At 35.3% G+C, this 21953-nt stretch overlaps 1 protein-coding gene across 1 annotated transcript; it reads right to left on the bottom strand.

The window, feature by feature from the left end:
- Positions 1 to 13272: 13272 nt before the first annotated feature.
- LOC117431159 (interleukin-12 subunit beta-like) lies at positions 13273 to 17908 on the bottom strand. Its single transcript, XM_034051835.3, has 7 exons — positions 17806 to 17908; positions 17410 to 17491; positions 15842 to 16123; positions 15475 to 15580; positions 14750 to 14919; positions 13963 to 14165; positions 13273 to 13484 (listed from the first exon to the last, which is right to left on the bottom strand). Exons 2-7 carry the CDS (start codon positions 17489 to 17491, stop codon positions 13350 to 13352), a joined length of 978 nt encoding a protein of 325 aa, XP_033907726.2. The 5' UTR covers positions 17806 to 17908; the 3' UTR covers positions 13273 to 13349.
- Positions 17909 to 21953: the final 4045 nt, after the last annotated feature.

Below are 21953 nucleotides of genomic sequence, written 5' to 3' on the forward strand. Positions count from 1 at the left end.
ATGAAGACAGCATTCTCCACACTCCACCAGCTGACACCATTCAGAGCAAGGGGTCACTCCCTCAAGCATTCTGCTCCAGCAGCTAAGGATGACTTTTTCACACCGGCTGCTCCAAAACTCTTTACACTTTAATGACACTTTTATAATCTTTTTGTGTTTAATGTTAATTAAAGCAAGGGGCATTCAATCTGATAGATGTATAACAGTAGAATATATGATATTATAGTATAGAATGTCATATATAGATCTGTGTTGAATCTTGTGCGTTTTGTATCTCACTCAAACTCCAAGAGAGGAAGTACAGCTCTGAATCTTCCTTGAAACAACACCAGACTTGCTCAGTGTAGACATGCCAATCCGATCGCATGCAGCCCATTCATAAACTGTGTCCTTCCTGCAATTCAAAGAAAAGATTTAATTAGTACTATTTGTTTTCAATGGATTAAAGACTGAAGCAATGCCGCTGACGAGGAAAGTTGGATGCCAAAGTTAACTCGAGTTTATTATTTTGTGAAATAATGTTCTGAAGTGACACCAAAGAAAACAGAAGGTTAAACAACGAGATGCTCTCAAAACAGAACGATTTCAAACTGTGAGCGCTGTCACAAAGCATCCCTTCACAATGTTCTTATACACAAAACTCGGTCAAGTTCTATCAAGTTCTATACAAGGGCATCTCTGGTTTTAACCCCCAGTTATAGCCTCTATTAATTCCAGATTCCACAGAGAAATGCTGTCAAAAAAACAAGTTCTTGTCTGACGGATACCTTCTGTAATGTCTCACAGCTATTACATTTGGGAGGGTATATGTTAATGATCAGGATCCTTTCTGTTAAAGGAAAAAAAGTAATAAATGTATTTAATGGACATAAAATTATTGTTTTAATTGTATGAGCATGATTTCAGCTGAATCTGATATGATATGTAATGTATTGCATAATAGACACCTGGAAATAAGACCTTTTTATGACACGATAGCTTTAATTTTGTATTTTGTAACCCGTTTTCCTAGGAGCTGGCAGTTACAATGCGGTGGATTGAATGATACCAGACGGACGGTATTGTTGAGTAACAGCTTTCTTTTAAATAATACATTTTTGGATCAGGGCTACTGTACCTCAAATAAATTTGATATAATATATCTCCATTGGAACAAAAACATTACATGCAAAAATACATCACAATGCCTGTCGTGCTTTATTGCCCAGAGCCACTGCGTCTTGAGAATCTAATGTTTCCGATGTTTTCAATAAGCAATTATAGAGATAATCTGATGATGTTTTGTTAAATAGTACATTGCTGAAATTATTTTAAGTAGCTCTTTGTGTAATTGTGAGACTAAACAGATTTTCTAAACATGGGTGTGTAGGTTTTAGGGCCGTAATTTGGTAATTGTAGTATTTAGGGATGTATAATGACATAGTGAAGTTCAAATAATGCTAGCGTCTGGACTAGTTTATGAAAAGCATATTGTAGCATCCTGATGTCTTATAGATTAATGATAAATATAACCCAGTTTCCCACAATTTGCCTGGTTAAACCAATTAAAAAAATCCTAATTAATATAAGTTAACACCACTTGACTACTTTATGATTGCATTTCTTCTGCCTGAATCTGCACCTGGAGCGGTGAGATTATATCTCACAATCTTTTGGCATCCAAGTGTTATTTGGGCATCCTTCATGCCAGTCTGTCATAATCTTTAAAACTGGCTAAAGAAAACATTCTGTATTCTCATCAGTGGATAGTTCTAGTTTGATCTGCTTTAATAAGAAGTGATTGCTGTCTTCTATTTACACAGCCGTGACTACCCACAAGCCAATGTTAATGAATTATTAACATTGACAATTCCTCCTTTATACTCCATTATAGGCAGCCCCTGTATCACAATCCTGATCCGGTACCACCTAAATACTGTGAAAAGAGCTCAACAGTAGAACAAGCTTATGAGTTTCAGTGCAGCTGTATTAGGATCTGACATTGTTTTCATTATTAAAATAGACCCTATTTACATACAGCCATCCATGCTGGGCATTTCATAAAGCCTTTAAGCTTGAGGTTAGTGGAAGATACAGGGCTGTGTCAAGTCAGCATCACTGAAAGGTCAGCATGATCGTGACAAAGCAGGCATCCTTGATTGCCTCGGGATATAGGTGTCAATGGATATCAATTTAACAAGGAAAGACGGCTTCCTTTTCATGACACTAAATAAATGAAAGTGTTGCTTTAATTGAAACTGTCAGTTAACCAAAGGTTGTGAATTACTTTCTGTTTTTTTTTTTTAATCTAGTGTACATACCCGTATGTACTGAAGACAAGTGAAATGTTCCCGTGACTGAAATAACACAGAAAGCTTCCTACAGTATTGTTTTTTTTTACATTCTTTAATTTATTACATTTCACAGAGTATCTTGGCTGTGACCTGCTGCAGGCATAAGGATGGCTGATTTTCGCAAGCCTGCCAACACTGACTGACTAAAACCAAGGCTGGCAGTACATACCTCCTGTAAAGTATCTCTGACTAAATCCACTCCATCTCTGTACAGGTGCAAACATAATTAAAACCTGGGCTTGGACTCATTATTGTGGCATGCATTCACTGTTGTCATTGCACTAATACATTGAAATGTACGGTAATGTTTTAATGTGCTTCAAGAAATATACCAGAAAAGGTAGTTAATTGATAAAAAAAAATGTTGGCATCTTTGAGTGTGCAAACAGTAACTGACAGTAAGATTAGTAAAAAGCTGTACATAAAACAAACCACCCATTTGCTATGGTTAATTGAAGCGTGCTTTCATTCATTCAAGACACCTATATTATTTTTTTTTTTTTTCAATGACTACGAGGAAGTCATGTTTGCAGATTGTTTCATTTGGTAGCTCTTTGCGTGAGCATCTTCAGCTCACCGTGATTGATTGATGTCATGGCCCCAGGCTCTGCTGTCTATGTTTGGGATGTTTGCCCAGTATTAATGACGTGACTTTTTTTTTCTGGAAGTATTGCACGAATCTGTCATCTAACCATGTCATGTGTTATCTGGAACCCTTAAAGTTCTGTGCCTGTATAGAATACACACACGTTTAAGCAAAGGGAGAGAGACATTATAGTAGTTTGTTCTGCAAAGTCATACAAAATGTAAAAATGATATAAAACATGATCTCATTTAACAAACAAAACTACAGTAACCTCTTTAAAAGTGTCTTGATAATCCCTAAGTCAGCCAAGGTGTCAAGGATGAGCATTTATGGCTTATATGTTTATAAATAGGTTAATACATATTAACTATAAATAGTAAAACGAACAGTTTGTAAGCCTGTTGTTAACAGTTAATGCAAAAGACAAAATGATAAGCGATAGCCTTGCAACATGTATACAGATATATAAGATGCATGTAGTTGATAGCACTATTACATCGATATAGACTGTATATTGGTAGTGGTATATATATTTTTATTTCTTTATTATTTGGTTTTAAAGATGGGATTTGAACGAGCACAGTTAGTATACAGTGTGCAATGCTGTATCACAAGAATCCTTTGTATGCTTTTAAGTTTTAGGTAATGCACACAGCTAAAGAGAGGACCAGTCTCATTTGCAATTAATCTCTTCTTTGGCAAGCAGTATTTTTACAGCTAGCTGTTTAAAACATTTAACTTACACTGTGCCACAGACAGTTCAGTAATATTGCTCAAATAAATGATCTGGCAATGCACTCACAAATCAGTTAATGGCTAATGTGATGATGATCAAACTTTCTTAATATTCTTGGTTCAATAAGCAGAACAGATGGCTCCTCTCGATATCTATTCCAACATTTTAAACACAGCTCAAGGGGGCAAAACTGCAGCCGACATATAAAAAGCCTTGTCCTTGTTGGGGTGGACTGTTTTTAACACATCAGAATATATATTTCACCATCGAGTTGCTTGAATAAGAGGGACACCACTTGTCTAAAGAATGACAACATATCTTCAGCACGCAAGAGCCTGTGTCTGGATATGTTTAAAGAGGTAAATCCAGAAGTGTGGTTTTATGAAGAAATATCAGTTTACCTAGCAGTCTTAAGATGACATTTGTGTTTATATTGCATAGAGCCATTGAAAGGGGTTAGTGAAGGCAGTTTGGCATGTGTTGTGGGTGCTATTTGCACTGGATAAGTGTCAATGCAGCTCTGTGAACAGGTGTAGTGCTTTTCACCAGGTGATTGAGAGCACCAGCCCTCCTGCTGAAGAAGGAGGATGCAATCCCCGAGCTGTGCGTGCTATCAGAGATGGGAACTGCAGCAAGGAAGCCTGGGAAAAGGCTGACCTCAAAGGATTGCGTGACAGGCACAGCTCGTAACATTTTGTTTTTAGAAACTGAAATAACCCTGTTGCAGATACAAAGGCTGCATGGCTGTTTCATATATAGAAATACAGATGCATTTTATAAACACAATTAATTAAAATCTCTTATAATTTGCCTCCTCCAAAATGTATCTTACAGACTAAGGCACATATTGTTTCTGCTTTATTCATATACAGTTCCGGTCCCTACTCTCGCTAAACTATTACATTATTTGGTTAATGAACTTTGTAATAGTTGTTGGCACATAATAAAAAAGCTGTACTATCTACAAGCCAATGTCTTGATCCTCTCCATATTTAAAATACAGCTTAGACAGGATTTATATACCTGTACTGTCATGACAACACTTACTGGAGAGTTGACCCCACAGTAAAAGTTGCCTTGTTGGTAACCCTAATTTTCTGGAAGCACATTCTACTGTACATATTTTTGTATTGCAATCATGTAATCAATGCAATATAATCCTTAGAAATATACAGACTTCTAATATTTCATCTTTGTGGTTTACCTCATTTATAGTTTGTGTCGCCACATACTAAATCAGTATATTACTTTCGGTAGGTTTCACATCCCACTAAGTTGAGCCTCATTTTAACTGTTCTATATGAACTCAGTTTGTTGCGTGCATCACCGTTGATGGATTAGTTGCTGCCTAGAATATTTATTGTAGCCAGGGATAAGTACTTTCCTTTGAAGAACAATGAAATCCGCACAACGCACCTATAATCTTTTTTTCAAGGTCCTATAATTTCAGTCTCTAACCAATAATTAGTGGCTAATGTGACTTACAGTGCAAAGTCTGTATTACAATAAATATATGTATTTAACTGGAATATTAGACTCACCAGAGAACTCCGCAAAGTTATAATTAAAATAACCAGGTGCATTTTCAGCAATACGATTAGTGCTGAGAATGTTGAATGTTTCGATAAGGTTTCAAAAGAAAGCCTGTTCATTTAAAATAATATGAATCTGCACCCCTGTTTTTCTGTCAGATTTGTCCTTTTCTGTTCCCTCAGCGCACAACAGCTCAGGAGAAGGGAAGGTCAATCACCTCTTCTAAATATTTAAATATTTAAATATTTAAATATTATTCATGTGTGTTTTAATGACATGCTAATATTTTTAAATGAAGTCCTTACTGCGCCATAAAAGCGAAGTCCAAACAAACAAACAAAACCAGGTGCGCAGATAAAAAACCACTACAAAATCAAAACTATGTGTAGGACAGGCAAAAAAGTGATATAGTGCAAAAAAAGTGCTCAGTGCTATTTTTAACACTTTTTAAAATATTTTGCAACTGTGGGGCTGATTTTGCTAAGCAAATTGCTAAACTTGTTTCCTTTGATACCTAAAGCCTATTGCGTTCTATTAAACATCTACGGGCCTGTGAAGATACTAGCTATGAAACAGGTGAATTTCACTTCTGAAAAGGATAACCACATGTTGAAAACAAACATACAAACACACACAAGTAGAAATGACATCATCAGCTTTGGGTGAATTGGCTTAACCTTATCTTTAACCCTCACCCTCACTTTAACCACAGCTCAGTATAATCCTATACATTATATCCGAGTACATTCCTCCAAATGCTCCAATGACATCCATGCTTGCAGGAGAATCTACATATAAATCTAATCCCAACATGGGGTCCCTGAGTAGCTCATGTGGTTGAAATTGCTGATCTTCACTGGGCATCCCTCAGTGAGCATTGCAGTGGCTCTGTCACAATCACCAGCAGCTGTTTCTACAGCAGACCTTACTGGCAAGGCACATGGGGAGCAGCAGTGCTGGCCTCTGTCTTTCAGGGGTCAGGAACTCACCAGCATCAGCTGTCAAACTCTCAGGTGTAAAGAGATCAATTGGCTTTGCAGGCGGATCTACCATGCAAGTAGCTGTTTGATTTGTTCTAGCTTTTGATATTCATTCTTTTTTATTGATAAATGTATAGTCCATTTATCAATATATTATGAATCAAATATGGGACAATTTTGCAAACCAATTCTGTTTGATGGCAGGTAAGTAAGCCCTGTCTAGTTGGACAGCTGTGAAACCAGCTAGACGTGGAATCTTTTCTAAGGGTTGTAAATTAAGAAGTGATATGATATTTTGAGCCAGATCCTCCTTTCCATCTCCTGCTGCTGCCAGAGTAAACACAGCAATGCCAGAACTCACAAACTGGAGGTGGCACCGGGGCTTTCCAAAACCATTGTCTCTTACACGGACTGATGGGAAATCCTCTCAAGTGCCAGGTGTAAAGTGGAATTCATGCGCAAGTTATTTTTAAATTATTTCATTTTTATTTGTATTGTCATTGTTTGAAATGTCTTTTGTTACCTTGGTGTTTCTGAAAGGTTTCGACAGCAGGACGTTAAAATAAATATAGGCCAAAATAAATATTGACGATATTGTTATAAATATAAATGGGATTTGTTACTGCTTTTTAGCATTGTTATAAACAGACTTTTTGAGTAAATTAACTCATTTTTTAGTTTAATTTTCAAAAATGTTTACAGCATTTGTATTTCAATCTAAATGCAAGGTTCTGTTGTGAAAGTAACGATGAAAGACATGTAATAATTAACCCTTTTCCATCATTAACATAATTAACCAAGCACGGCTGACTTTAATGAATTCATTGTTATTAAAAATGATTAAATCGTGATTTAAAAAAACAAAAAAAACAAAAACCATTTTGCAACCTAGTTCTATCACATTTGAAAGTGTTATAAAAACGAATGCTACCATAAATAAACCTTGCATTTGAAACAGTTTCTGTCCACCAGGAGGTTGGAGCTGTGCCACAACGCTGCTCAATGAAAACATGTAGTTAGAAGGGAATGGGATTGCGTTTTAGCTGCAGTCACGCAAGGTAACACCTTCTAAGTGCTGCATGGCTTCAGGCCAAAAACCAGTTCCTAAAGTAATCCTTTAATAGTTAGTGGTATATCACTGTCAAAGTGTTTCTTTTCAGCTGAGGAAACTGTAAAGAAAGCAGGCTCACTTCGCTGCATTACTGCAACGTGTTAACAAATTGAACATTTTCCAATGAAATACACAACTTGAAACAATTTAGATTTTTAAATTATTCATTTTGCTTGAATGCTTTTTTTTTTCTTTACGAATAAACAAAGACATTTGCCTTTTTGAAAGATCAGAGTTGTTGATTAGCTATAGAATACGGATTCACATGGGTTGTTGTATTTGCTTATCGTCTCTTAGAAAAAGAGTACTATTCACTGCAAAGTACTTAAAAGGTTCGGTTTTATGTTAAATGATTCATCTCTGTCCCCTCAATACCATTTTGTGCACTCTGCTTCACCTGCTGCGTATCTTTAAGGTAGTTTAAGCTGCAGACATAATTTCCTCCCCATGTGAAGCCTTCTTTCCACTCTATCACAATGTGAACTACACATGCTACAATCTGCTTATAAAGTGGCAAATGACAACAAACTGTCATATAAAGTCCTCCAAATGTGTTTTATTAGGATTACATGATGTTCATTGTTTATGTAACTTTCTTTATTTGTAATTTAGTATCAGCTGAACAGGGGATGTAAGCAGTTATTTGGGACCCTGGTGGCCTCAAAACAGTACAAGGAAGGTATTTACAAAATCTAACACGATTCATGCCTTGAATCACGGAACTACATTGCATTTTTCCATTGTGGCCATTTCATTTAGTCAAAGGTGAAAACACCCCCACACAGAACAGTTTGAAATACATCACATGAATAATTGGTGCACAGTTTCATTATTCGAAGCACTACACCAGCGCCTACTCTCCTCTGGTATATGATAAAATGAATGAAACTGAAGAAAATACAGTTAATAACATCCATGAAAAATAGTGCAAGTTATAAATACCAACAGGCATGACTAGCCTAGTAGTGCAGCTCCTACCTTCCCCCTTTATGAGAAGGCTGCAGGGTGAGGCAGGGGAGCTGGACGGCTGACTTTTGTGAAGACTTTTAAGTAATTTGTCATTCAGAAAATCAACCTTAGTTTCCAATAAACAGTGGGGCCTGACTGCTGTTTGAAGCGGATCTGGTCATAGGGATTTTCGAAAGCGTTGTAGTTTCACAGGGAAAAAAATAAAACCGCTTGGTAAATCCCTTGACATTATAATGACCTTTTAGTGGTATATTCTTTTCTAATAAAAAAAAAAGTTAAACAAAATAATGAAACTATGCTTTGACTGTCCCTTAAAGTAAACAAATTAATATAAAGCTTGCAAGGTTTTCAGGCAGGAAATTTATAGTATCATTAATGCAGTTTAGTACATCACATTTATTTATTGGTCAAACTACAAGCCAAGTTCCCATCAACCTATTAGGTATATAAACCTGCTTAGCATGTCTAGGTATATAAGCCCTGCCATGCTTTCGAATTACCAACTCCTCCCCAACCACCACCAGCACCACCACCAGCACCAGCACCACCTCCCCCCCAGCCTCGTCCGGAGTGGGGGAGTATATGATGCTCCTCTGTCTAATGTTTTTGGTTCACCGGGTTGAACACGTCCCATAGATTTATTATTTTATTCTTTATTTTTTAGCAGGCTGCAGCGTAATGCTCTGAAAAGGCTGTGCTCCAACTATTTTTTATTCTACTTTTTATTTTTCTTTAACCATTGTTTGGGTTCAATGTTTTTGGAAATCTGTAAGATTTTGTATTATAATAAAGGTGGTTATTTAACACAAGATTGTCCCGACTGAAATGACACCAAATGATTTTGCAATTTTGTATGTTTTTTTTTGTTTTTGTTAATTGTTGTATTTGCTTCAAGCTGCTGCTGCTGTTGCTGCTGGGTCTTGGTTGTTGATAGATTTTGTCAATGCGTTCAGCTGTCAGTCTGCCTGATAACTATCAGTTTAATGAAACAGTATTAAGTAACAGATTTACATGTTTTGCTGTATGTCAGAAAAAGACAATCTGTTTCCCTTGCAGCTAAAAATAGGCTGGCGTTCGTGACAAAACGAGTGCTGCCGTGCAGCTGGGAGGAGACTGACAGTTCTGTGGCCAAAGGTAGCAGCTCATCCTTGATCTGATAAAAAAAAATAAGAAAGTTCACCCTTTGGGGCAGGTAACTAACTAGACACGAAAACTCATGAGCTGGTGATAACACGTCATTAGCACAAATAATAGCTGGGCCATCATCTTCAGAAATGAAGATCTAGACAGGCCATTATGATTATAATTAATACAGGTATGCAAACTGAAGGAGTACAGTGTATGTCTCAATATATTCTAAAGGTATCCGCTTTGGTGGGCATACTATCCCTAATATGAACTGACTTTAAGCATACATTAAAAATAACATGGAGACACACATCAATGAAAAACTGTTACTGATAGCAACAATACCTTCCCAGCATTACCTGATAATCAAAGCATGTCTTTTGCACGGCTTGGTGTTCTCATTGTTTATTATTTAAGAGATGCAGCCCTGATTAGAGAACATTGCTGTCTGATAGCTGACCATGCTGGGAAGGCAAGAGACAAAGTCAGCAAGCAAAGTAATGCCAGATAATCAAGGTTTAATTGCGGTTAGAAACCAGTAAAGAGTCTTTAAATTATACATTTATCTTCATTTTCAATGCTTGGTTTTCCTTCCAGTTTGTTTGTTTTTTTAAGCTAGATATTTCAATGTCATTCACCAGATGGCAGTGCCTTTTAAAAGAGCTTTCTGAGGAGAGTAGATGTCAGTTCTAAGGTATCACTGCTTAATTCCAAGATAAGAGCTATTGTTACAAAGAGCTAACACAGTGCAGTTTGATATCCCAGCAAGGTATCTAATGAAACAATCTAATGGTTACTCTGAACATCTAACGAATGTTAAGCAAGCCTCTTTATTTTAATGACAATGAGGAGAGATCTACAAATTGGACAGAAGGATTATGTCTGGCATTTGTAACTTTTTAAAAGCAATTGTACTGAAAAGGGCATTGCAGCACTGTGTTTTTGTAGTGAATTCAACACTGTGACGCAGAGGTAAAAAACCCAGTTGAAAAAATAAAACGCCTTGCCTAACTGTCGATTTGGGTTTTGTATGAATGGAGGTTCACCTCCCAAAGGCACAACCATGGGTGTGTCACTATACTGGATCTGACAAGATAAGTGCATGAGTGAATGATTGTTTGTCATTTATTGTTTGTCAGCACAACCAGGTAGCATTAATGCAAAACAAATATTTTCAAATGCAATAGCATTTAGCATTTAATTTATATTGTAATATAAAAATACAAATACATTTTATGGATTATAAAATACACAACAATATCACATATTTAAACAAAACAAAACAAATATAATATATATATATATATATATATATATATATATATATATATATATTATATATATATATATATATATATATATATATATATATATATATATATGCATATTTTTTGTGCAAAAAATGTAATACATAAACCAGAATTAATAAGAAGAATCCACACTTTCAAAGTATGTGTGTTTGCAAAAGCATGTGTCCATAATGTGTGTGCAATATGCATTTGTTTACTGCATATAATGTTATGCAAGCAGTACTCAGTGTGTGCTTATGGAGGGTGAGGCCAGCGTCTTTGTGGTCTCAAGGTCCCAAGTGCCACATGTGACACAGGGAGTAACGGTGCTTCAGAAAACACAAAGAATAATAATAATCCTTCAACCAGCACTGCTGCCCAGGATCACGAAGGACTCTGAAAGCAAAAGAAAAAACAAATTCACATGAAATACATAAAGGAAATCGAAGAGACTTTTACTTCCAGCAGTCAAGCAATGTGTTCAGAAGAGATGAACCCATTCAGTGCCATTGTCCTCATTTGAGTAAAGGCTATTTTGCCATTTGAACGTTCTCTTTTACTGTAGTGTTATGATAACTTGCTCTAATTTTGTTAACCACAAAAGTAGAAATGCAATGTATTAAATTACATAAATACAGCTTTTGTTTTAATGTTAATTTGGTACTTAATGGGCCTCATGCAAAGACTTGAGAGAGTACCACGGTATGGTTTATAGTATAACATGGACATTAATAATAGTATAGAGATGAGGTGAGGAAAGTTTCAGGAAACACTAATTGCTTATTTTCACAGTCTGTATGCATTCTTGCGTCAAACAAAGACAAACACATTTACCATAGTATGTGCAATATCAGCTAGTGTGTCCAGTATTAGTGCATGCGGTATGATGTGTGGGAGAGTCACGCAAATACAAACAAGCAAAAATAAAATCTTGAAAGAAACATTTTCTTTGTACTTAGGTGGATGCATTTCTTTTGCCAGTAATAATATAGCACTCAAGTCGTTTCAAGCCATAATACAAACAGGCTTTGGTGTATAAGGGACATTGACAGCAGAATTCAAAGATGGCACGCATGTTACAGTATGTTTCCAGCAAATATTTCAAAGAAGAATAAGATAGACTGGCAAAAATAAATTCAGAAGCCGTGTAAAACAGCAAAAAAAAAATAGATATTCCAGAAATATAAGACAATCCAATGTACTAATCTTAACAACAGCAGCCTTGCAACATGACTGTGCAGAGTATACAGTACAGGATATGACATCACAAAACATGGTCTTTCAGGTTATTACTGGAGTGTGTACACAGGACAGACCCAGTGGAACAAAGCAGCAAACAAAGTAACTTATTTGAAAGCAAAAAGACTTCCAAGGAAAGCAGACAGAGGCTACACATGATATTCATAAACCATCCGTCTCTCTATAAGACATCAAATGCGTGGGTACCATTTACTGCATGTTGACCTTCGCTTTAATCAGTAAAGGGAATCTATTGTCTACAATGAATACTGGGGAAACTATTACAAATTGTAATTACATTTAGTCTTTTGTAAAATAATAATATGATGGCAGTGCACCCAAAGTGTAATGGGATTTTATTGAAAAGGCACAGAAGAGAAATATGATTGGTGTAAATTATACTGTGGGAAGTATGATAACTTTTTTAGTTTCATCAGGTGAAACTTCAACACAACATGAAAATCATTTTTACTAAACACAATATCCATTTAAGTTATTTTTTCTTCTATTCGGAGAATAAATGCAATATATATTTTAAAAAAATTGAATTGACTCATATTTTCATGATTGCAAATAAATAAGTTTATTACAGGAAAAATAAATAGATAAATAGCATAGTTGACTTCATCAAATAGATTAAAACAGCATAGTTCCTAATATAAATTAATTTGAACATCATCAAACATTACATTGAAATAATGTAACAGCATATTTCAGTAAAAAGTAATAATAATAATAATAATAATAATAATAATAATAATAATAATAATAATAATAATAATAATAGCTTATGATCCTTTTTAAGCTTACCCTTTTACAGTGTGTACAACAACAGCATTTCCTGTGCTATATACTGTATGCTGAATAATTATGGGATGTTTTTTTTCTATTTGAAAGGTTACATTGCAAACTGAGAGGTCAAGATAAAACAGTACTGTCAGATCTGTCAGGTACACATTGTTAATAAGAACCGAATGGAGTTATCCTGTTTGAAGTGGCTGAGAGCTGAGCTTTAAAATCTGTGGTGGATTCTCTTACAGAGAAGGCATGCACAGCACATCACTGTGTTTGCTGTTCTTTTTTCTGTCACGGTTTCCATTTCTTTGTTTCTTAATTCTTAGTTTTTTGGAGCAGCTACAAAAAAAAAAAAAAAAAAGTCTGTGGCCTTTTGTCCCGTTCTAAGTTAAATTGTTTTTTGGGTACGCAATATATAAGAGATGTTTATGAGACACATCCTCTGAGTTCAATAGCTTGTTGCCAATTGGCTCAGAGCTCAGAGGACAGCAGCGTTCTGATAATAAATTGACACACTGTAGCATTATCCGTACAGTAAACTAGTACCGGACAGTGAATATGAAAAACTATCACACTATCACACACCATAATCATCCCGCACATGCATATTTTACAGCACATATAGTGCAAATGCTATATCAAAGCCTGGATTATACATACATTGCGCTCCATTCACTCCAGGGAGAGTTGCAGTACATGTCTTTTGCTCTTACACAGAAAACATACTTCTTGGTGCTATGGTTGAGCTGCAGGCTGGTCTCTTCAGTGAAGAAATGATAGGAGCCCTGTTTTTAAAAGGAACATGCATTTCAGTCATAAAATACCACTCTGAAATATGTTTAAACATTCATATATCATTGTAATATCATTTTAGTCACTGGTACAGTATGCGCATTATTTATGATGGGAAATCCCATATAATAATAATAATAATAATAATAATAATAATAATAATAATAATAATAATAATAATAATAATAATAATAAATGTGGTCTTGAAATGGTACCCATTCTTAAAGCTGTAATAATAAAGGGAGGTGCAGAGATTTTCCATTTCCACAGTCGTGCATTGTCTAACAACAATCTCACTTCATAAATTCAGCTTTTAGAAGTAGCAAAGGGTTAAACAGGTAAGTATTGACTGTGGGTGAGAGCCCCTGATTTTACCCTTGGGGTTTCTCTGCAACAAAACAAAACATTGAGAAATACAGCATATGAGTAGACTTGTTATCCTGTGTTTTAAACTTTGTTTAATCACCGTACCTTGTGTGGCACCTTGTGATTAGGTGTGCGCGGGTCCGAACGCACTTCATGGTCGCAGTTATGTTTGTTTTTCAGGGCTTTAACTTCAAACGTCAAAGGGAAGTAGGAATGCGGGTGATCCCAGGACTGGGGGTATTCCCAGGACACGACAACCTTTTTGTCTCCCTCATCTTTCTTGTGAATTTGTACCTTCTCTGGTTTCACTGAGCACAAAAAGAAACACACATGTGAACACCTCACAGATACTCTCAATTTGCATTTCAGTTCTCTGTATTTTAACTGTGTTATATGAAGAAATACAGTTTTTAGAAAGTCTGTTCTGTTCGCTCCTTCTTTTTTCCACTAGAGGGCAGTATACGATTTTCTAAAACAGGTGTTTACATTTTCCTGCAGTATGGAGATTTCTACTAACCACCGACCACTATGTTGTCATATAATACGTATGACATCACAATCCTCTTGTGCGTCTGCACTGAACTTTAAATTTACAGGTTCACACAGCTTTCAGAACTTCAGAATTAGAATTCAGAATTTAGAACTCAATTGCGGTGAAAAATCTGATATACAGTTTATTACATTTATTTTAGTATTTCTAGTTTAGGACTATTGAGTGTTTTAAAGCTATAGATCAAAATAGTTATTGGTTTAGAGATTGTTATTATCACTGCAAACTACTAGACAGAGTATATTGACATAGTATAATGAAATACAAATGTTTTTAACAAGTGTGAATGTCTACGCAGTAATGTTTGGCAATCATAAACTTTCATTAACTACTATAACTTACCAATGTCTGCAAGGAAGAACTCACTGGAGTAGTTTTCAAAGCGCGACCCATCGATTGCATACAAATTAAATCCCACTTTCTCCAGCTCTTCTTGGAATGGGCAATATGTCAATTCATGACAGACAGCCCTGGATTTGTCCTGATCATGAACAGTGCAGGAGATGCTGGAGCTACAATAGAGAAAGCATCCACACTGTCTACTTAAATGTTCTTTTGTTTAGCTTGTTCAATTTACATTAGACTCTCGATATTCCAGACCATGCTATTGGGACGTAATGCCTTGTGATCCTGGGATTTGAAACCACATTTCAATATCATAGTTCTATGATAAGTGTAGAAAGCACTTACTGCTTCTTATTTGATTTGAATGAAATCTAAATATCCCAAACAAAGACTAGACAAGGTGTTTTTAGTACAGATTACAATCAATACTGTGACTAAGCTGAACAGTGCCCAGTTCCACTGAGTCTACTGTCTAATGGACAGAAAAATATGAATGTGGAAAACCGTTTTTTTTTTTTTTTTTTTTAGTTTATTTCACTGTTTAACTGAATCTGACTGTTAAAAATATTTGTGGTGATTTTTATAGATGTGTTTACAGTACTACTGAAACAGGTCATTCAAAATACTGCAGTAAAAGTATTATAGAGTGCAGTTTATTTTAAACAAGAGTGGGCTGTTTCAAGAATTGATTTACAAATGATTGAGAATCAAATGAAACTTACTTTGACCGATGAGCTTCAACTGAAATGTTGGGATTCATATTTAGATTCCACGAGCACTCAAATACACCAGAATAGTTTTTTGTTTCACATTTAATATATATTTGATCTGAAAAAAATAATAATAATAAAATAAAAAAATATATATACAGCATATATATGAGCAAATTACATTCTTAACGTTATTAACAGTCTCACAGGGCTTACACAAAAAGCATCTTGACTTGGGTAGAATAAACACAGAATACGTAGACTAAGCTTGTATTGTTTATTTCAATCAACTGTTATTTTTTGTTAATAATCAATAGTCAGAGCCCCTAAGAACCAAAACACCCCCTCATGTAAATCACTGAATTATGCAGTAACTTACCAGAGATTTCTTGAAGTATTTGTTTGGGATACTCTCCTCTGTTGTTTTTTGTCACTTGAATTAACACGAGGGTGTGGTTGATAATATCCCCATTGTCATTGTGACAGGTGAAATTACCCGCATCTAGGAACTCATCCACGTGAATGGTTAGCTCACTCCCCTTTCCTATCTTCTGTTTCTTCCTCTGCCAGTACACACTGGGGCCATGTTCCCCACACTGGAGCTTCACGTTTCTGCATGGGCTGGGTGTGTTGAGTGTCATGTCAACATCCACAACGACAGCTAACAAGAGACAGAAACAACACATTGTATTCTCAATACTGCTCCAAAGCAGCTCAAGGAACTTCCATCCTGGGTGTCTGTGTTCTAGCTACAATATAACTGCACGTAAACTGAGGTCAACTTTTGCTATAAAGATGCAGCACTAAAAGGCTTTCAATTTCTATTGGACATTTGTATCTACTTGGGTATTACTGGCTGGGGTTTTCAAGGGAGGCCCAGACAGGAGAGTAGCAAGCACTGCAATGTAAGTTCCAGCAATCACAACCAGGCTTTACAGCTGTCAGTTTCTATCCTTGCATGACAAGTGTGACATTTTGATCTTGTTACCAATAAGTAAATTAAATGGTTCCTGGATCTATTTGCGCAATGTCAGAATGCTTCGATATACAGCTAAGCATGTCACATGTTCATAACTTCTGAAACCATGTAAAGTCTGGCTACTCTTGCTTCTGCTTCTTGACCATCATCCTTGTGTTTGCTTCCTAAAAATCTCTTAACTTTTTGATGTTATCCAGCACCTAAAGTTTCATATTAGTTATGCATTTAAAAGTCAACACAATCATGGAATGAAAGTAGGCTTTGTAGGAGATGACATTCTGCATAAAGAGTTAATTATGTATTTGATTATAGTTTTCATTACTTGTATGTTAAAATTTTATTTTCATATTTATATTTCATTTTTTTTGATAAAAAAAAAAATCATTTGTCAGATTTATTTCCCTACAGCATCATGCTTTGTAGGGTTTCTACAGAAGTAGCTTGAATAGGTCCATTGTTTTATATTCGAATCTAAACCGCCATTCATCCCTACATTATTTAACACCACATTCTTCCCAGTTATGGGTGACTATGACTGACAGAACATTCTGTAGATTCTATTCAAACAGTACTATATGGTATTAGTTCTTAGTTAGGGTTAACTGTGTAAAAAAAAAAACAAAGTTAACAATAATTCTAAGTACCTAACTTTAATTTCTCAAACAAAACAAAAACAAACATATTTTGTCGACGATAATAAATGAAATACATAATTAATTAATTAATTACAATTTACACATTTCTGGGAGGAAATAACACAAGTGTATAAATAGTGTGAATGGAGTAATCTGGTATCTATTAGGCAAATGACAGGGGTTTATAAGGAATACACAAGACACATATTTAATTGAGAGAGGAAACAATTGAACCTAATTCTATAACGTGATAAACTGTAGATAGTACAAGTGAAAGTAACTGTGTGAATAAATATTAGTGTCATTATGTAGTACAAAAACAAAGGGACGTACTGTTAGGTTTGATCACCCTGGTGCATCCTTCAAGTTGTAGGAATAAACATGTAATAGAAAGCAAACTCCACAGCAGATCCATCTGTTAAAAAAAAGACAAGAAAAACTGTATTTCATTTGAATAAAATACCAATCAGTACTTTTTTTTTTAATTCCACAGATTTTTTACATTGGTAAATTGACAATTGGCTCCTGTTAAACCTGTTCATTTGATATTCTGGTGAAATTGAACCATCTTATATTTGTAGAAATCTTGCCAAGTGGTGATAATATGTCTTGATAAGATAGATCACTGAATATGTGTTCGCTGAAGATACACATTTCTGGGACCCACTCTGTAAACAAGATGTGACCATCCCAGGCAATAAAACATTACAAAATAAAACAAAAGATTACCTTAATGATCTGAGTTTCTTGTCCGGTTTACCTTGATGCTTAAATGTCTGAAAGCAGATGGCAGTTCCCTTTATTTATACATATACACACAAACAGAAGTGAGAGTGGGAGGGGAGCTGGGATCTTCCAAGATCGTCTTATTTTTGTATACATCACAAGGGTTTACATTAAAATATGGAAGATGATTTACTGTATTTATATAAGAATTATCTCATTTTATTTTATTGTTACTATTATTTCTACAAAAATCAAATTTGTTCTGAGTGAAATTGCCAAACAACACAATCTACATTGTAACTGCATCTTGTATTTGATTTTACTCTTATGGGTAACCGTACTCATATGTTTTGCTCTTATTGGGAAATCATTCTTATCCATTTATCATACTTACTCCATGTTCTTATTGGACTTTACTCATATAAGCAAATATTTACTATAAGTTATAACTGCTCTCAGTCAAACTTGCTCTTACTTATACCTTACTGTATTCTTTATTTTGCTCTCACTTAAATGTGATCTTATTGTACTTTCATAACTGCTCTTACCTGTATTATGAAATTCTGTAACGTGATATTTTATAATGTGATATTATAACATGTGATAACTTGTAATGTGATATTATATAATATGATAACTTGTAATTATGTTATTATAACATGTGATAACTTGTAATGTGATATTATATAATGCAATAACTTGTAATGTGATATTTTATAATGCGATACTTTGTACTGTGATATTTTGTAACAATTGTAAGTCACCCTGGATAAGGGCGTCTGCTAAGAAATAAATAATAATACTAATCTAGAAGCTTGCTAAGATGCTGCTGTAGGTGCAATCTGGTGTCCTCTTGGACTGCAGGTTGTTGATGATATATATATGGTACTACTCATGGCGCAATTGGGGTGGGCACTGTTATCACCCTGCCCCCCTGAAAAAAAATGAATGATGTGCAATAGAATATATCAACTCCTTGTTGCAGGGAGGGCCGATGTTACTGTTGCACACCTCCAGTGCACCCCCTTGATCTATGCCCATGAAAAGGTAAGCGTGTGAAACACAGCTACAGCAACACACAGCACAAGGCCGATGGAAACGGGCAGCTGTGGATTGCTTACAATATTTTAGGTTTCAAATGACACTTTTAAGCAAAATCTTGGAAAACTATGCAGGATTTCAACTGGAATGAAAAAAAAACGATGAGCTTTTATTTCAAATGGTGTGATTTATAAGACACTCTGTACGTTACAGAAAGTATTGTTTCTGGTTTAAAGAAAGGGATTAACGACACCTGTTTAAATATTGGCAGTAAAATGGAATGTCTTCAGTGTGTTGTATTTGTTCGGGAGTGATATAAGACCCTTCAGCGTTCATAACGCAGGTGCATATGCACGTCTGCCTCCTCTAAATCCCATTTGCAGTGGGTTTCATTGAGGAGATGATTGTGTTTTTAATTCCTGGATAAAGTCAGAAGCACTGGCCACTGTTACCTTCATCTCTCTATCAAAGACCACACTGACTTCAAAACTGAACCAGCACTGTGGGTTTTCACAAAAATAAAATAATTAAAAGTTACAAAACTAGTAACAAACACCATAGACATACCTTTGGGTCTTCAGATGAAACTCCTGAGCTCTAACTAGTTTTGCAACATTAACAGTTTAATTTTCTTTTTATAAAACATGATTCCAATTGTATCTGAGTGTCATGGTCCTTGATAAACCAAGCCCTATGTACTTAACCTATTAGTTTTTGGTTTGGAAATTTTTCTACTAGAACTGAAAACCAAAAATGAGGCATCCACCTTGAAATGACTGGGATGTTTTCAGGAAACTTCAACTACCTTCTGCTAAACTTTGTAACCAATTAACCACAGCTACCTGACCTTTAGGAACATGACAGTGAAAAACCAGGGAAACTCAAAATCAAACCCTTTCAAGGTAATTTTCATTGTAATCAGATGAAAGTGAAATAATTCAAGTAAAGCTTTAATAATAGACTGAAAGAAAAAAATCTATATAGAGCACGAAATTAAATAGCCAGCATGCTAGAAACAATGCATTATAGGGTTAATATGTCTTTGTGATCTTGACTTTATATTTAATACTAAGTAGCTCATTGGCAATACCTTTTATTTAAACAAACTTTATTGTAATGATTTTATATTGCCAATAGAATCCCTTGATGGAATTACAGCCCTGTTGTGCACACTTAAATAATAATAATAATAATAATAATAATAATAATAATAATAATAATAATAATAATAATAATAATAATTACTTATAAGGAAAGTGGCTTTTAATATTTGTATACCAGCATGTTTTATACTACATAACTAATATTTCCTTGCGCCTATCCTATTTATTTTGAAATACAATGATACACTATGAGCTATATTATTGCATTAATTACGTGGTGAGATTTGAAAACTAATAAATGACATGATGTATGAAAATCAAAAAGGTAGGCTGTAAATAAACTCAATGCATTAGCAATAAACTGTTCACAGGATCTATTTCAAATACACGCTGGAATGTGGAATTTCTAGGCTCCTGCTAGAATGTGGAATTTCTAGGCTCCTGGGGTTTCATTTCAAGGGGAAATACCGATATGGCACTTCCACATCTTCGTGTGTGAAGGAAGGAAGGCAGGTAAACGTACCTGCTGTGTACCTCACTACATGTTAAAACACACCAAAAAACACCGTTTTTAATCACCTCTATTTCACAATGTGCAAGTTCCCACTTTAAAGTCATACTGTAAGTACAGGAATGAGCCCGACTTCTTGATGATGTCAATTATGTGGTGCCTATTGTGCGAACTTAGAAAAACTATTTGCATTCAATTGTTCGTGTTGCTGTGTAGTGAGTTTGTGGAAGGACAGTAAATGAACAGGTACTGCATGTAGCTTACCATGGTAATAGCCAAATGCCAAAATAATCACTTTGTGATTTATCTGGTTGTTCCTGTTTTTTTTTTGTTTTGTTTTCAAAGGGCAATAAAAACAAAGATAAGTAGTTTGTAAATGCTCCAATCATACTTGGGCGCATGGGTCCTGATGTCATGTCATTTCAGGTTCCTGGTTGGAATATTAATTTACATTGTGTCCATGTTATATTTTGTACAGTAACAGCTGGATTGTGAAATAATATACAAACTGCAGAGCATTTTTTTTTTTACCTATTAAACTCTTCAGCAAGTGATTTCATACTGTTAGTCGAATTGTACTGACAGGTTTATTATATGCCCTGACGGTTATTTTGATATGAAGCTTTTTATAAAACATGCCACACTTTCAGCATATGTGTCAGACGCAGTAATACTGAATGGTTTTGACTGTGACATGCTGTGTACATTCCCAAAAATGTTCTGAATTTTTGTTTTGGTTTTTTTTGTTTTACATATTGCTGTATGTGATAACTGTATGTTTAGAACACACAAGCAAAATCTGCAGGGAAAGGGAGTCGAGTGTCTCCAACTACATTGGATCCCACATGCCAGCTCCCACTTTCACTCACAATGGGCAAGGCAGCAGATCTCAGAGGTTATTATGAGGATTGGGGAAGTTCAAATAGCAGAGGCAATGTAGCATAATAGCTCAGCTTGCACAGTCTGCAATACGTATGGTTTCAAATCCGGATACAGCTTTGAACTTGTCAACAACGTTATTCACTCCTGGGTTCCCTAATCTAATTGAGCTGGTCTGGGTTGAAGCCTGGTTTGAAGTGTTTAGACCGAAGTCAGTTTGCATAAAAATGATGCAGCATGCATTTAGAATTTTAAATATGTTTATCAAATTTCCCAAATAAATCATTGTAAATTCAGAATCTTTTATCAGATGGGGGATTAATTTATTCCAGGGATGACAACTGAAAGTGCAGTCCCAGGGATAAAAAAAAAAAATGCAGTGCCAGGGAAATTCCCCCCAACAAATCACACCCTGGTGGAGAGCGATTGTAAAGAGGTGGGCATGAACTGTACATTCTGCCAAATGTCAAGGATTTCTTTGTGATATTACAATACCTTATGGAAGTAAATAAATCCCATTGTACTGAAAGCTTTTTTCTTATTTTGTTTCAGAAATTTAAAACAAAACTGTGAGTAAACCTCCCTGTATGAAGAAGGGATTCACATTGGGACCTCCC

The sequence above is a fragment of the Acipenser ruthenus genome, chromosome 22 (assembly GCF_902713425.1).
Source record: "Acipenser ruthenus chromosome 22, fAciRut3.2 maternal haplotype, whole genome shotgun sequence".
Taxonomy (NCBI): domain Eukaryota; kingdom Metazoa; phylum Chordata; class Actinopteri; order Acipenseriformes; family Acipenseridae; genus Acipenser; species Acipenser ruthenus.